Genomic DNA, 18,581 nt, shown 5'->3' with positions numbered 1-18,581 from the left:
ATTCAGAAAAAATCTTGTGGGGTCAAAATGCTCACTAAACCCCTAGATGAATTCCTCAAGGGCGTAGTTTTCCAAATGGAGTCACTTTTTAGGGGATTCCACAGTACTGGTACCTCAGGGGCTTTGCAAATGTGACATGACACTCAGAAACCAATCCAGCAAAATCTGTGCTCTAAAATCCAAATGGCGCTCCTATTATTCTGAACCCTACCATGTGTGCAAATAGCCGTTTATGACCACATATGGGGTATTTCCATACTCTGAAGTTGCATCACAAATATTGGGGTGCTTTTTCTCCTTTATTTCTTGTGTAAATGAAAAACATTTGCGCTAAATCTATATCTTATTAAAAAAAAATGTCATGGCCCAATTTTAATAAAATCTATAAAACACTATAGGTTCAAAATGCTCACTGCACTCTTATATAAATTCCTTGGGTTGTGTAGTTTCCCACATGGTGATTTTTTTTTGGGGGGGGGGGGCGTTCCTATGTTTTGGCACCACAAGACCTCTTCAAACCTGATATGGTGCCTAAAATATATTCTAATAAAAAGAAGGCCCAAAAATCCACGAGGTGCTCCTTCATTTCTGAGGCCTGTGTTGCAGTCAAGTAGCACAATAGGGCCACACATGGGATATTTCTAAAAACTTCAGAAGTCTTCATAATAAAAATGTAGAAAGCCACACATTTTGTGCCAGGCCAACTACCACCACTCTTTGCGCTTCAGTTATGGGCTCCTGTTATGAACTCAGTACATCTACTTGGAAGGAGCTATAGACACATTGTCAGGACTCATGAGTGAAACATTGGCCTGACAGTAAAGATGATGCTGTGCCAATTGGCTTCCCTACAAAACGAATGCAGATACACCACTGCTTATTCATTTCAATACACCCCCAAATTATCGATTTTTTAGAAATTAAAAAAAGGAGATAGTTTGATAAATATGAATTTACTGTATTTAGGCAAATAAAAACTATTTGTGCTCATGAACATTGTTCACCAATAAATTAAGCCTTGGTTTCCTTAAATGTATCTCTCATCAAAGTATCCACCCTTAGCAAAGATCACAGCAGTACGAAGGCGGGCATTCTGTCGGTCAGCATGTCTAAAGTTTCATCTCCGATTGAAGCCGACTTGTACTTGTAGCAACTCCCAAAGGGGATTTTGGCTTGTAATTTAAACATCTCGAACACACCTGTCTCTATGATCACAAAGGAGTTCAATTACACCCTGGGTGTAAAGGATCTGCCAAGCACATCTTCTGTGTCAACGCCCATAGGTAATCAGTCTGCACCTGCTTCTATGTCTGTGAGACTGACTCCATCTTCCACCACTCAGGATGGCAGGCTTAGGAGTGGGAGAGCCTATCACAGCCTGGCCAGACGGAGCTAGCTCCCGCCCTCTGTCTATTTATACCTGCCTTTCCTGTTTCTCCTTGCTTGTGATTCTTCTCGTTTGGTTTCCTGGCCCTGCTGCAGCTTCTTGAACTATTTGACCCTGCTTCATATTGACCCTGGCTTACTGACTACTCTCCTGCTCTGCGTTTGGTACCTCGTACACTCCTGGTTTGACTCGGCTTGTTCACTACTCTCCTGCTCTGTCTTTGGTACCTCGTACACTCCTGGTTTGACTCAGCTCGTTCACCACTCTTGTTGCTCACGGTGTTGCCGTGGGCAACTGCCGCATTTCCCTTAGCTTCTGTGTACCCTTGTCTGTTTGTCTGTCGTGCACTTATTGAGCGTAGGGACCGTCGCCCAGTTGTACCCCGTCACCTAGGGCGGGTCGTTGCAAGTAGGCAGGGACTGAGTGGCGGGTAGATTAGGGCTCACTTGTCTGTTTCCCTTCCCCCATCATTACACTGGGGTGATCAAACCATGTTCTTCAGCACCTGTTATCTTTTTTTTTGACTGAACATACTTTTTACAAAGACAGGAGGTATGTTTTGGGTCGTTATCTTGCTATAGTGTGAAACCACATTCAATAAGACGGATACTGAAAGGGATGGCATGGCGCTACAAGATTTTATAGTAGCACATGGAGTCTATGATTCCTTTCATTTTTAGCAAGTCACCAACTACACCACCTCCAAAACATCCCCAGATGAATGCAATTAGGTTTGTATGGAGCTGGCTCACGAGCTGAGCCCGTTCCATATGCTGCGGGTGTCGGCTTTATATTACAGCTATTACCCTGCTGTAACTGCTGGAATCGCAAATTACTATGATCCTTGCTGTTTAACCTCTTAGATGCCGCAGTCAATAGCAACCATGGCATCCTCTAAGACAGCCCATCGGCCACCCCACAATCGCATCGCAGTATTGCAGTATATTGTGCAAGCAATCAAAACTCCTAGGGACGGTGGTTTTCGGTCCAGTGTGAGCAGAAGATGTGGAGGAGCCTTGTAGGATAATCCTCAAGATTTATTGCTGCCTCCTGACACTGGACACCAATTCCTAGAGAAATGTGAAACAACCAGATCTCCGTGCCAGCTTCTACCATGTCGTCGCTAGCCAGAGTTGCTGTCAGATAGGGGCGTGGCCAGCTACTGATGTGAGAGGACGTGTGTGGCGATAGCTCCGGGCCGGCATCCTGCATTATATCCTCCTGACGGTACTCTACTCCGTGAAAGTTGCCAAAATTCCTTACCAGCTGCGTCGGAAGGGAAGGACATCTTCCAAAAAAAAGATGAGCCCGCCTAAAGCGATGGACGCGGCGTAAAAACTGAAATATATGCCCGCGTGGTGATCCAAGATGGCGCCGGCGGGGGCTCTGCTGTGCAGGCAGTGGCAGGGACATCCACCTCTGTTTCCTCGGAACAGGATGCGGGAATCACGCTGCAGGAGGCATCGGATAAGCTGCTGACAGCTATCCTTGAGACACGCACGACACTCACGGCTAAGATAGATGAGGTGAGAGTGGACGTGGGCCTATTGAGGCAGGACCTGCAGAATGTGCGGGAGAGAGTGACGGAGACGGAGGGCAGGATTTCGGCCTTGGAAGATCTTACTTCTAATATGCCTGCGGCTATACAAGATCTGCACCGTAAAGTGGATTTGTGGCGCCAGAAAGCCGACGATTTAGAAAACAGATCGCGCCGTAATAATCTCCGCATTGTGGGGTTGCCGGAGAGGGCAGAGATCGGGAGAGTTTGTGGAGAAATGGCTGAAGGAGACCTTCCCAGCTGCATCATTCTGGCTGGCGTATGTGGTAGAAAGGGCGCACAGGGTCCCAGCACGATTACCACCTCCGGGTGCTCCCCCAAGACCTCTGCTTGCTCGTATGTTGAACTGCAAAGATCGGGATACGGTTCTGCTGGAAGCTCGGAAGGCCGGAGAGATCCGATTTGAAAATGCTTCTGTGTCCATATATCCGGATTTTTTTCCTGATTTGCAGAGACAGAGGGCGTCGTATGTTCCTATCAAGCGCCGACTACGGGACCTGCAGATTCCTTATTCAATAGCATATCCGGCTAGATTGCGGGTTGTGGATGGAGATAGAGCCATATTTTTTACGGATCCAACTGAGGCGGAAGAATGGCTTACGAGAAAGCATAGGCAATCTCCCCGAAGATGAGTGCTGTGGCTGTGCAGGATGGAAGTTGTGTCCGACATATGGAACTCATGGATACCCCATATTGCTTATATTACAGAAGTTCCAGTTGAAAGTATCTTTCTAAGATAATGATGTGATGATGTACCATATTATCTGCAACATGTTATGGGGGGCATGAGGCCCATGTTATAAGATGGGCAGTTTAAACCCCATAGTATCATCCTTATATGTTCTAAATAGAATGGATGGGGGACCGATATTATGCGTCAGGTATTAAAATGTCTTTATAAATACCTGGGGATGCTGGCTCGGGGATGTGCTACACCTATACAGATAGTGTATTTACGGCAGAAATACGCTAGCCGTAGAAACTACCCCCTAGAGTATAGGCTACAAAGGTTAGCTCCTGTTGAGCAATGTTTGTTTTTGAAGGTGTTATGAAGGATATTGAGTCAACTCACATTACCGCAGAAAACGGCTTTGATATTGCACACCTACGAGTCATGGAGGGTACTGTATACGGGACTGGGATAATTGTCACTCAGGGGTTGGGGGATAGGCTCCAGGGCAATGGTGCTCCAATATGTGTTAACAGTATGAAATGGCTGGATTACGGTTAATGTCCTGGAATGTCCGGGGAATGGGGTCTCCTGAAAAGAGGCATATGATATTCGCTACTGTTCGGGGACAGCGTCCACATATAACGTGTCTACAAGAAACACACATGACACCGGACACTGTGTCGAGTCTGAATAAGCCCTGGGTACAGTGGGCGGGACATGCTTCGCACACTTCGTACTCCAGAGGGGTGGCCATCTTAGTGCACGCAGAGCTCCGTTGGAAATTGCTACAATCCAATGTGGATCCGGAGGGGCGGTACATTTTTTTACATGCGGTCCTAGATGAATGCCCATATGTGATCCTGGGGGTGTATAATCCTCCACCAGCCTCATTGGCAATAATTCAGGAAGCCGTCCGATTTGTATCAGCACACCCGGTGGTTCAAGTGATCATGATGGGTGATCTCAACTTGGTTATGGACCCAGGTATAGATAGACTGCAGGGGAATGGGAGTAGAGGCCCTGGAATCCCCACACAGTTGAGCCTGCTGGTAAAGGAAATGGGATGGATAGACTTGTGGAGGGTGACACATGAAGGGATCAGAGAGTTTACATGTCACACCTCGCAATACAATGCGCTGTCCAGAATTGATTATATATTTGAATCACTTGCGGTTTTCCAGGAGGTAGATTCAGTGGATCATTTACCGAGGGGGATCTCGGATCATAGCCCGATCTTATTGACATTAAAAAGGCCACAGGTAGGCAGAAGGGGGATGGGTAAAATACACCCGTTTTGGCTTCAGCTCATCCAACAGAATGATCGCATACCGGAACAGTTATCAATATTTATAGAAGCGCATGCTCAGATGAAGAATCGGTCACTGGTGTGGGATACCCTCAAGGCCTATTTAAGGGGGTGTCTCCGATCCTCCATATCCTATGTAAAACGAGCTTCCGCCCTGCAGGAGGAGGACTTAGCATATCAATGTTCACAGGCGGAAGGGGCATTTGTTCAGGATCCCACACCAGCTAACCGGAATGCATGGCTGGATTTGGGTAGACAGTATCTACAGGTCCTGAGGGATAAGACATCGCGTAGCTTATTCTTTAGCAAACAATCTCATTTTGAATTGGGCAACCAATCGGGTAAAATTCTGGCACATATGGTACGGAACAGTTCTAGATCCCCCCCGGTGATGGGTATAGCGGGGTCTGGAGATAGGATCTACACCTCCCCGGGAGAGATTTTCGAGCAATTTACACAGTTTTATGATCAGCTGTATGCCTCAAAAGTTGATTATAGGATGGAGGAGATGGAGAGCTACTTGGATGGAATATCGTTTCCTACATTGACAGCGGAGGGGGTGGCATCGCTTGAGACTCCATTTACGGTAGATGAGATTTTGGAGGGAATGGCTTCATTGGCTAAGGGGAAGGCTTCAGGGCCGGATGGTATTCCCCTGGAGGTATATCTACAGTTTGGAGAGCTGCTTGCCCCCCAATTGCTGGCCCTGTTTGAACACAGCTATCGGAATTCTGCTCTTCCGGAATCCATGTGTGACGCCACCATAATTGTGTTGCTGAAGCCAGACAAAAAATCTGATGAATGTGGTTCATATAGACCGATCTCGCTGCTGACAGTGGATTACAAAATCTTGACTAAGATGTTAGCTAACAGGCTCTGCAGAGTGATAAAAGAGATCATCCATTCAGACCAGTGCGGCTTTATACCTGGCAAGTCCACCTCAGAGAATATAAGGCGGGTACAGGTGGTGGCGCAGATTGGATGGGAGGAGCAGCAGGACTGGGCGGTGGCCTCTCTGGACGCGGCAAAGGCATTTGACTCGGTAGAATGGCCTTATCTGCTGGCAGTGCTGCGAAGATTTGGGTTTGGGGAAGGATTTATTAATTGGGTTTCCTTGTTGTATAAATCTCCACGAGCGCAGGTGTTGGTGAATGGGGCCCTGTCCCCTTCCTTTGGCCTCCATAGGGGCACGAGGCAGGGGTGCCCACTTTCGCCACTTCTCTTCGCATTGGCCATTGAACCACTGGGTCTTAACATCAGGAGGGATCCTGCATATATGGGAATTAGAATAGGGGACAGAGAGGACCGGATAGGGTTATATGCGGACGATATGGCGTTGTTCATGGCGAACCCCAATGCCACCCTTCCCAGGGCCATTTCCCTCATTAACGTTTTTGGAAGATACTCAGGGTTACTAATTAATTGGTCTAAATCGTATCTGATGCCTTTGAGGTAGGATAACTGTGGATGGGGCACCCAATTTTGCGGACTGCCAGTAAGATCAGAGTTCAAGTACCTGGGGATTAATATTGCTAGAGATAGCTCTAGATCGTATGGGTTAAATGTAGCACCCTTGGTCACGTATCTAAGGGACAAAATACAGGTGTGGAAAGGCCTGCCTTTGTCAGTGGCAGGACGCATCAATCTATTAAAAATGATAGTATTGCCAAAGTTCTTGTATGTGTTGGAGCACATGGCTGTGTTGGTGCCTAAAAGGTTCTTTAAAATAATAAACTCGTTGTTCGCGCCGTTTGTGTGGGGGGGGGGAGATCTAAACTCAAGCTGTCGATTCTACAAAGACCTAAAGATGAGGCGGGGGCTGCGTTACCGGATGTTTTTCTATATTACTTGGCGGCTCAGGTACTTGATCTCTTGGGTCTCCCCCCCCCCCCCCCTAAAGACTAATGCTGAGTGTCATCTAGCCCGGGTACTGGGCTTAAAAACTTTGTGGCCGCATGATTTCAGACACCGTTCCCTGTTACCCTTACATAAGTTGGCTAGACGAGTCTGGCAACAGGCTAAAGATCTACTGGGGTGCGTGGGGGTGGTGGCGGAGAGCCCGCTGTGGGATAATCCGAGCTTTTCCCATCTACATGGGTTGGTGGGGAAACGTTACTGGTCCTCTAGAGAGGTAGTTGCTATGTCACAACTGCTAACGGAAGAAGGGGTGGTTATGTCGGTGAGTGAGATTCGGGCAGCATTTAATATACCGCCAGGGGATGAATTATATTGCATTCAGCTTCATCATGCTCTATTAGCACAATTCCCATTGAACTCCGTGACGTACTCTAGCTGTGACTTGGTGGTGAGGTTGAACACGCCGTTTACAAGGGGTGTTGTTTCCCAAATTTATTCTTTTCTAATGGAGGCTAAAATGCGAATGGAGCCCTTGGGGGCGGAGGATAGGTGGCGTGCATTAATTCCACAACTCACAGCGGAGGAATGGAGGGAGGCGCAGGGCTCCCATCTGCTGGTTTCACCAGCTGCAAATAATAAACTAGTGCAACTGTTCATCATTCACCAATGTTATTTAACGCCCGTAAAGTTACATCGTATCGGAAGAATGGAGTCCTCACAATGTCATAGATGTGGAGAGATGTGGGCAGACTTTATACACCTAATGTGGGGTTGTCATTGGATTCTTCGCTTTTGGGAGGAGGTGGTTGCATTATTAACGGCAGTGATGGGGAGGACGATAACTTGCAGGCCGGAGGTGTGTTTACTGGGTCTGCTAAATGAGGAGCAATGGTCAATATATGAGAGGATCTTTCTCAGAGAAACACTATTTATGGCAAGAAAGGCGGTGGCCATGAGATGGATGGCGGATAGGACCCCGACAGTAGCGCAATGGCGTAAACTGGTCAATGACATGCTTCCATTTGAGAAAATAGTGTATAAACACCGGGGAAAACCAGCTAAATTTGATCTGATCTGGGAAGGTTGGTGCTCATCGAATCTCACTCACTGTACAGTCCAAGGGCTAACAGCTACTCTGGCACAAGCTGGGGGTGGGAGAGGGTAAAAGAATCGGGAGGAAGACACGTCCAGGTGCTTCAATGTATGATGTACGAGAGGATTGGGGCGTTGTGGTAGAATATTGAAATGCGGGAGTATTCCTATTCTCATGATGTACTGTAATAAAAGCCGGGTTGGATTGACTTGAGAATCCTGTATTATGTATGTGTGGTCTGCGAACCACGGGTTAATATGATGGATACCTGCGAGTAATCCCTTTGTATATATTGATTCTTCTGACATATGTACTATTGAATGTATAATGTTCTCCTGATGTATGTGGTGGTTTGACTCTGACAGTTACTTTTAATAAAACGAGTTTAAAAAAAAAAACAAAAAACTCCTAGGGACAGTTAAATTAAACAAAATTAAAATACACAAAAAAATATATAAGTTAAAACTAAAACCCTTTTGTTATTTTCCCCCCAAAAAATAACATGACTGGTATTGCCACATCCCTAAAATCCAAACTATTAGAATAAAACATTATTTAACCTGCACGATGAACGGCGTAAATTTTTTTATAAATGCCAGAATTGCTGTTTTTTTGGTCACCTTGGAACAAAAAGTGTTTAAAAAGTTGTATGTACCCCAGAATGTTATCATTAAAACTACATCTCTTCATGCAATAAGCCATCAAACCCCTCAATCAGCAGAAAAAATAAAAAAGTTATGGATATCACAATACAATTATTATTTTTTAACAAAATGTTTCTATTTTATAAAAGTAGAAAAACATAAAAATAACTATAATATCTATAAATAACATAATATAAATTTGGTACCGCTGTAATCGTATTGACCCACAAGGTAAAGTTAATGCAATTCTTATAAAATATTTTTCGAAGTTTCCCAGTACATTATATGGTACATTAACCCCTTGATACCAAACTTAATACCAAACCCCTTGATACCAAACTTAAATAGTTTTTTTTTATGTTTTACTACTTTTACAAGGAAGAAACTAATTGTTAAAAATAAAATTAGTGTTTTTTCGCCACATTCTGAGAGACATTACTTTTTATTTTTTCGTCGATTTAGCGGTATGAGAGCTTATTTTTTTGCGGGGCGGGCTGTAGTTTCTATTGGTATGATTTTGGGCTACATGAGACTTTTTGATCACTTTTTATTTATTTTTTTGTGAAACATGAAGTGACCAAAAAACAACGATTCTGGCGTTTTATATTTTTTTTATTTTTATGGCATTTATCGTTCACATTAAATAATGCCATAGTGTAATAGGTCAGACATTTACGGACGCAGTGATACCAATTTTGTATTTTATGTTTTTTCAGTTTTGACATTACTTCAGAGGAAAAATGTGAAAAGGGGATTTTTGAACTTAATTTGATTTTTCACTACTAAAAGCTTTATTTAACTTTTCTTTACACATTTCATTAGTTCCCCTGGGGGACTTCAACCAGCGATCGTTAGGTCGTTAGATCGCTGGTACAATACTAATATATTGCAGTATATTGTCATTTTTACAGGCTCCTGTTAAGCCACAGCTTAACAGGAGATGAAGAAAGGCATTTAGTTGTCATTAGGCCCGTTTGTAACGTCTTAGATGCTGTGATCGTGCTTGATTCCAGCATCTAAGGGGTTAAATAGCCAGGAACAGCGCTATCGCTGTTCCTGGCTGTTAGTCTTGGGTGTCAGCTGTAAAACACAGTTTACACCCGCTGCGTTTGGAGCGGGCTCAGCGGGTGAGCCCGCTACGAACATTACCTCCCCCACCACGACACAATAGTACGTCATAGTGCGGGAAGAGGTTAAATGCTTCCATTAAAAACTACAACTCGTCACACGAAAGCCCCTCCTATGATTATGTCAATAGAAAATAAAAACATTATGGCTCTTGGAAGGTGAAAATCAAAAATGAACAATGAAAGGGTTTGTCTGGTTTCAGCAGATTAATGTTATTTTTGTAGAATTAAAAGTTAGACAATTTTGCAATATACTTTCTGTATTCATTCTTCACAATTTTCAAGATCACTGCTTTTTGTTTTCAAGATGTCAGCTTGATTCAGTAGGGACATTCATTGTTTACTTCCAATGGATACAATTCAGTCAATGGTCCTGTGATGGTCACTCAGGAGCACGGCTCATTACATGTGTATCAGAGCTGTTTTTTAATAATCCTAGCCCTTTGGATAGAATTTTATCCACTGGAAGTAAACAATGAAGGTTTCTGCTGAATAAAAACAAACAGAGATCTTGAAAACCGTGAAGAATTAATGCAGAAAGTATATTGTAAATTATATAACTTTTATTCATACAAAAAAATATCATATTTTAACCACATATAGTTTTTTTACAGAGCTTATAATTCTATAAACTAGCAAAAGTAGTTATACTTACCTTACCAGTCCCGTTCTGATGCTCCCGGGTCCCATGCTAGTTTCTATTTTACTTGCTCCAGAGAAGTCAGGTGACCACTGCAGCCAATCACTTGCTGTTGCGGTGATGTGTTAACACCACTGAAGTCATCGCCATGGCCAGTGATTGACTGTATATTTATAGTCAAAAATAGGATCAGATCATATAAATGTATGGCTTGAATACTCTTTCTCAAGGCTGTTTTTTGAAAAAGTTTTCCTGATTACGCAAGACAGCATCTGATGCCTTTCTTAGGGCATGTTCAGACGTGGCGGATTTCTGCAGACACTGTCCGCATCAATGCCGCACATAATCTGCGTTGCAGATTCCGTTGCGCCTTTGCCTAAAATGTGAAGTAAATTGTTGCGGATTAGTCGTTGCGGATTCAGGTGAAGAGTACATCCTGCTCTCTTTTAAAACAGAGCTGAGTACAACGGAAAAAAGGACCAACGGCGCTATTAGTACAGATGTCACAGTAAGATAGAATTGAAATAAATGTATTTATTTGCAAATAACAGGGCTACGCGTTTCAACGCCGGACCGGTGTCTTCATCAGGCCAATACATACAGTGCGATACACGCACGTTTAAATACATAAGGGGAATGAAAACTAATTAGCTTGCAACACAGAAAGAACCGCCAACATGGGCGGGTCAAAGGTCAGACAGAAAACATTATGTAAGCGTTTCTTTAGTACCAAGCCAAAACATGCTTAATACAATATAAAAGAATATATATGTTAATATTTCAAAAAATAAATAAATGTTAGATACAAGTTTAAGACAAAACTATTTTTGTTTACAAATATACAGCAAATTTGTATATTTCGTGGTGTTATATATCCCCCACCTGGATAATGGTTAATTCACTTCTCCGTAGTAATAGAATAATGAAAAAAATAGATCCGGAGTACTAAAATATAACTTTTACTAGTATGAATAAAATAGGTATAAACAGATATATAAACAATAGGAGGAACCCATTTGCCAATACTGCATACATATACTTAGTTGTTTCCCATCGTTTCAAATTGTTGTCAACAATATTTTTGTATTGACAGCAGATAAAGATCAGTCCGCCTTTATAAGGTTTCCCAATTTAGAATGGTTCTTTTGGTCACATATGGAGGAAAGGAATGTTGGGACACATGTCCTCCTACCCCGTTTCTGTCGGTAAATAGTCCTCCACATCAAAGTGTCCAGAAATAATGTTACGTCCTCTCCTGGATGGTGAAAGAGCGACAGGTGGGTCTCCCTACGCGTTTCTTGCTGACCAGGCAATTCCTCAGGGGAGATAGGTCAGTGAAGCATGGATGTCCAAGGTTGGAACTTGCTGCTTGAAATGTGGCTGTCGATTCATATGGAGAGGAATGCTCTATAATTCAGAGCATGTTGAATCAATGGAGCAGTAAATTTCAGTTTCTGCTCAGCTGTCGTTGCACGAGGGAAAAACTCATTAGTTTGAGCAGGTTTGCAGTGGCAAAAGGGAGTCCATTAGTTAAAACACCCTTGCAGTGGCAAGTGATGTAACCTTCCTGGTAGGAGGCAAACACAGAACGCCTATCCCTGGCGTGTACCGTCAGTGTAATGAGGGATTCCCTGCCTTTTATACTTGACTACTTCCTATTAGCCCGCCCTACCCAAACACACCCCTCTGTGACGTACCAAGGGGGTGTGTGTGTAATGTGACAGATCAATCCTCTCAGCGACCGCAAGCCCGCCGGGCATGGTAAACATGCCACAGTTTTGCGAGCGGCCGTGCAGAGGACAATCTCCACAACTGAGCTCCAGAGAACTCTCATGTGTCTGCATGCTGGGGTGTTAAAACAACTCCCGTCTGCGATCGAGATGCAGACAGGAGATGTGAGTCGGAAATTTTTCACTAGTTTTTAATGAGGAAAATTCCATAACCTTATTAAAATTTTGTCACAGCACAGGCATCTATTATGACCACAGATAAGTGAACCATTTTTAGCTTTCAGTAGATCCGAAACCTTCTTTTTATTAGTATGTAATTTACTGGGAGCTATTAAGTTCCTCAGTGTTTTAGCTCTTCGGAAAGTGATTAGCGGTTTCACAGGGAGTATCAATTTTAAAAACGGATCACTTGTTAAAATGTGCCAATGTCTCTTGAGGATAGACGTAATATGTTTACTACCTTTATTAAAAGAGGTAAGAAAATTTACATTATGCTCACTATATTTGGTTTTTTTACTGTCAATATTAGCAGGTGCTATTGTTTGGATGCATTCAGCTTGAGTCATACCCCTGGCTCTTAACTCAGCACCCTTAATCAAACTCCTAGGGAAACCTTTTTCTACAAACCTTTTGTTGAGGATCGCACACTCTCTATTAAAACTAAGATCATCGGAACAATTCTTCCTTATTCTACGGTATTGGCCAAAAGGGAAATTTTTCAACCAAGGTGAATAATGCGCACTCTTAAAATCTAAATAACTATTTACATTCACACTTTTAAAATGAATACTAGTGGAGAACTGACTCCCATTTTTCTTTATTGTTACATCTAAAAAAACGATAGTAGTAACTGAAAATGTATGCGTAAACGTGAGGCCAAAAGTATTATTATTTAAAAAGTCTATAAAAGCATTGGCAACAGATAAATCTCCCCTCCAGATAAAAAACAAATCGTCAATATAACGTTTGTAAAAGACAATATTGTTAGTAAACTCATGTTCGTTCAGAATATAGGATTCCTCAAAGGACCCCATATAAAGGTTTGCATATGAGGGTGCAAACCGCGAACCCATTGCACAACCCTTTATCTGTCTGTAAAATTTGTCCTCAAAAGTAAAAGCATTATGTGTTAAAATGAAGTCAATACAATCAATAATAAAATTGAGCTGCTTATTTGAGAATCGAGAGTCTACTGAAAGAAACGAAGAAATGGCCTCCAAACCCTGTACATGCGGAATATTCGTATATAAGGAGGACACATCCGCAGTAAGAAAACTAAAATCAGATATATTACACATGGATTGTAGCTCAAATAATTTCCTAAAACTGTGTAGAGTCCTTCAGGAAGGAGGGTAATTTCAAAACAAATGGCTGAAGGTGAATATCGATGAAGTGAGACAAATTGTTAGTCAGGGACCCTATTCCTGAGATGATGGGTCGACCTGGGGGACTAGACAGAGATTTATGTATCTTTGGCAGATGGTACATAAAGGGAGTTGCAGGGAAAAGGACAGTAAGAAAACTCTTTTCCTTTTTACATAGCAAATCATCATTAAAAGCAGACTCGATAAGGGATTTGTACTCAATCTCATATTTAGGGATGGGATTAAAAGTAAATTTTTCATAAAATAATGTGTCAGAAAGTAACCTAAGGGCTTCGTTAACATAATCTACTCTAGATTGTACCACAATGCCCCCCCCCCCTTTATCTGCAGAGCGTATCACTATATCAGGATTCTTTTGTAGGTTTTTCAATTCAATACGTTGGGACCTAGACAGGTTATCTGAAACTAGGGTAGATTGCTCTATAGTCTTAAACTCATTACTTATCAAATTTGAAAAAGTTTCTATTGCCGGACCACGATCGTGGAGAGGGTAAAAACAGGACTTTGGATGTACATTAGTCCTCACAGGCATAGAAGTATCTAGTAAAATCGGGACCGGAGGGGCCATAGAGGGGGAGATTGCAAAATGGCGCAGTAAAGTCAATTTGCGCAAGAATTTATTAAGATCCATGAATAATTCAAACTCGTCAGGAGACGAGGTGGGACAGAAGGATAACCCTTTAGAAAGTAAGCATAATTCATTGGCATTAAGAATATATTTAGACAGATTGAAAATTTTTATTGTGTCAACCTGTATTTTTCCTTGTGATGGCTTCTACCCCCTCTGCAACCTCTAAATCTACTTCTAATTTTCTTTTTGACTGCAATTTCTGTATTTTTTGGAAATAAGTACTCATGATCTGGGATTTCGGCCTTTTTAGAGTTGGTAAAATAACGTCCCGAGAATGGGTGGTTGGAGTGCTGGGGGGCATTTTGAGTTGGGCAGAAAGACATAAAAAAGGACTAGTAGGAATCTTCAAGATTGGAAGCAGTATGGGAAAGGGCATATGCAGTAGAATCAGTGAGATGCGGAGTTAGTTCAAATGAACTGGAAGGATTTATGGAACAAACAGTAATATCTATACTTGGTTATAATTCTGGATTTAGTATGCGATTATTTACGAATTTTTGTTTACTTACGTTTTGTTGTACTTCTGTTTTCGTATTGTCACCTCGTACGATGTTGCTCCTGTAATCTTGTAAGCTTTGCGTTCCACCGTGCGGCTCATGTTCCAGGTGATGTTGTTGCGTCAGCTTGCGTTCCATTATGCTGCTCAGTATCCGATTTGTCCCAAATCGGCCACCGTACATTTTGCGTTACCTAGCTACTTAGGGACGCTCTTTCGTTACTGCTGTATTCCATTGACTTTACATCAAATTTGTTCAATATATCTTCTTCCTGTGGTAACTGTTCATCTCTTGTCTACAATGCACAATATGTGAGTATCTATTCTCCTATTATGTTTTATATGTCTTGTGAGGGTTTAGCATCAGGAGAGGTTGGTACAGCGGTTTCTTTGTAGCCAGAGACAGGGACACCGTGCATTAAAAGTCATAACAGGGCTTTGCCTGTGTTTTTATTCTTGTCAAAGAAACAGCCTCTTGTACAACAAGGCAAAATACAAAATAAATCCTGCTCGTCTGAGCACTAACTAAACAAGATATTATCTAACTATACCGAGTGCCTTCCTACCAGGCACTGGACACAAAGTAACACAGGTCTTTACTCACATAGAATACAGGCTACTCCAGCCTTAGTAGTCTCCGGTCTGAGTCAGGGGTGGGACTCACACACCCTGTGTCTGCACCTTTTATACACAGGCTACAGGTGCAGCTAATTGAGCATCAGCCTTGTCCTACAAACAGAGATGGACTAGGGATTGGGGAACCCGCCCTGCTCTTCTCCAATCCAACTCCAGGCCCTTTTTCCGGCTTTTCCTTAAGCCGAGATTGGAAAGCTAGAGCTTTCTATTGCAAGAACTACTCATTCCCTGGAGCCTAGGCTATATATGACAGGATTCTAGGGGAAATGTACCTTCCCTCAATGACTTTACCTGTCACTGTCTCACAGTCTTTATGCAAATCCTTTTACTTAAATAATTTTTGTTGTTGTATATTTGTAAACAAAAATTTTTTGTCTTAAACTTGTATCTAACATTTATTGTCTTATTGAAATATTAACATATATATTCTTTTATATTGTACTAAGCATGTTTTGGCTTGGTACTAAAGAAACGCTTACATAATGTGTTCTGTCTGACCTTTGACCCGCCCATGTTGGCGGTTCTTTCTGTGTTGCAAGCTAATTGGTTTTAATTTCCCTTATGTATTTAAACGTGCGTGTATCACACTGTATGTATTGGCCTGATGAAGACGCCGGTCCGGCGTTGAAACGCGTAGCCCTGTTATTTGCAAATAAATACATTTATTTCAATTCTATCTTACTGTGACATCTGTACTAGCAGCGCCGTTGGTCCTTTTTTCCGTTGTACTCAGCTCTTCCTCTTACAGCAAACTTGTTTTGCTTGTGCATGGACCTGGCAGCAGCTTCTTTGCTTTTGTGACACTTAATGGTGTCCACTATTTAAGGTGAGCAAGTTTCCTGATGTTGGTTTGCTCCCGTTCTTATCGCTTTTACCTGAACTAGGTGGCGCCGTGTCTCTTTTTCTTTATTTTAGCTCTTTTAAAACATTCCATCTCATTCTGGCTATAGACCTCGAAACACATAGGTCCAGCCAGAATGATGAAATACCCTGTTCGTGAAAGCAATCCGCAACACAACACACATAACATCTGCGGATTTCATTGTGTAATTTTGCAACTCCATTGAAGTCAGGGGAGAAATTCCGCCACAAGTACGCATCATCCACAACAGACAGTGTATGCTGCGGACACCAAATTCCGCACCGCAGCTTATGCTCAGCAGCGGAGTTGTCCGCAACGTCTGCACGAAGATAACTTAAAAGGTGTGGAAACCAATGGACAAACTGTCTGCTGCGGATTTCCAGTGCGGTCTGTCCGCAGCGGAATTTCACAGCAATTCCACCACGTGTGAACGTGCCCTTAGCCCTGTATTTAAATCTCTGGCATGAAGCATGTATAAGCATTGTCTTACAAAAAAAAATCAACTTGCTTCCTTGTCACAACCAATCAGCTTTCATCTGCTTTTTATACTGAGGTCCGTTTGTCTGAATTTCTGAAATTCAATATAAACAGGTGCATTGTGATTTTTATGTTTTTTTAACCTTATATTATAACAAAATAGACAGAAAGTAAAAGAAAATCCTAAAATGATGAATATATCATTACCATCTCTTTCTGTTTTTATTTTCTTCATCTAATATAAACCTATTTTTTTTTTTTTTCTATAGAGTAAACAAGAAAGTAAATTACCAAGAAAAGAATGGCATCATTGCTGAAAAGTAAAAAGTCTCCTCATAGTCCAACTGGAAGAGGAAAAAAATAATGTTTATTTACTGGTTATATATGTTGTTTTTGTAGAATATTCCTTCAAGATATCATTATCATGCAATGTTACAGTTAAGCTTTGCGTTTTATGTTATGTCAAAACTTAATGTCGGGAAGTTACAGTGGGTTGTTTTAAAGGCTATGTAAACCTTTGAAAGTGGGTTTTTTTTTGTTTGTTTTTTTTAATAAAAATGTCAGTCAATGTGTTTAGTGCAACTTTATAATTATTTTTTATTAAAAATTATTTTTAATATTTGAGATACAGCTGCTCTGTATTCTGTATACAGAGCAGCTGTATCGTTCGCGGGACTGACATCAAAGTTCTGAACTTGTGATGGATAACAGGTGGATCCTGCGTGTCAGCGACGCATAGGACCTGCTGACATTGAACCCGTCCCACGGACATGACGGATACAGGTTTCAGCAAACGATACACCTGCTCTGTATACAGAGCAGCTATATCTCAAAAAGTAAAAGAGTTTTTAATAAAAACTAATTTGAAAGTTGCACCAAACACACTTACTTACATCTTTATTTTCTAAAAATCACTTTCAAAGGTTTATATAGCCTTTAATTCTATGTCATTAATATAACAATGAATAATAGAAGTGCTTACCCAAATCTGATGTTTTCAATATACTTTATTGCTCATCTTTGTTATTAGTATTTGTACATTTTCCTTTTTTTTTCTATTGCAGAGGATTTCCACCCAAAACGTTAAAATGGCCATATACTATAAAATCAGAAGTTAGGGCGATCTCCAATATTTGACAATTGTTTGTTTTGCTTCTAGAGCTATTGCCACTTTTCTGTTTTGTTAAATCTGACATTTTTGATAAAAGTGACAACAGGAAGTGTAGCCATATTGATAGGCAATTATAAATTGGTTGGCAACTGATGACAAGCTGTCATTTTGTCAGCTTATTCCCTCAATAACCGTTTTACCATCAGTTGCTAAGAAGCTATTTCAATAGTGATAACCAATATAGCTGTTGTGACTTTTGCAAAAATAACCACCACAACTGAATAGAAAAGTAAAAAGAAAAGATAATGACTAAAATCTGGCTAATGCTCCAAATTATTATACTAATATTTCAGTAATATGTTACTTGTTTAAAGAGGCTCTGTCACCAGATTTTGCAACCCCTATCTGCTATTGCAGCAGATAGGCGCTGCAATGTAGATTACAGTAAAGTTTTTATTTTTTAAAAACGAGCATTTTTGGCCAAGTTATGGCCATTTTTGTATTTATGCAAATGAGGCTTGCAAAAGTACAACTGGGCGTGTTGAAAAGTAAAAGTACAACTGGGCGTGTATTATGTGTGTACATCGGGGCGTGTTTACTACTTTTACTAGCTGGCCGTTCTGATGAGAAGTATCATCCACTTCTCTTCAGAGCGCCCAGCTTCTGGCAGTGCAGATCTGTGACGTCACTCACAGGTCCTGCATCGTATCGGCACCAGAGGCTACAGTTGATTCTGCAGCAGCATCAGCGTTTGCAGGTAAGTAGCTACATCGACTTACCTGCTAACGCCGATGCTGCTGCAGAATCATCTGTAGCCTCTGGTGCCGATGTGTCCTCGCTCGTCTGACACGATGCAGGACCTGGGGAAGTGACGTCACAGCGTGATCTCTCGAGAACACGGCTGTGTCTGCACTGCCAGAAGCTGGGCGTTCCGAAGAGAAGTGGATGATACTTCTCATCAGAACGGC

General features: G+C 41.9%; 1 protein-coding gene across 1 annotated transcript in view; it reads left to right on the top strand.

Annotated features, from left to right (window-relative positions):
* The window catches only part of LOC142750369 (uncharacterized), a 193,196-nt gene extending 175,179 nt beyond the window's left edge, over positions 1-18,017 (top strand). The window contains exon 12 of the mRNA XM_075859368.1: positions 16,772-18,017. Within this exon, the coding sequence (XP_075715483.1) occupies positions 16,772-16,776 (5 nt within the window). The 3' untranslated portion in view covers positions 16,777-18,017. The remainder of the gene's footprint in view (positions 1-16,771) is intronic.
* The last annotated feature ends 564 nt before the right edge of the window (positions 18,018-18,581 follow it).

This window comes from Rhinoderma darwinii, chromosome 3, assembly GCF_050947455.1.
Source record: "Rhinoderma darwinii isolate aRhiDar2 chromosome 3, aRhiDar2.hap1, whole genome shotgun sequence".
NCBI classification, from domain to species: domain Eukaryota; kingdom Metazoa; phylum Chordata; class Amphibia; order Anura; family Rhinodermatidae; genus Rhinoderma; species Rhinoderma darwinii.
The sequence above is the reverse complement of the archived record's forward strand: the minus strand, read 5'-3'. Positions and strand labels throughout refer to the sequence as shown.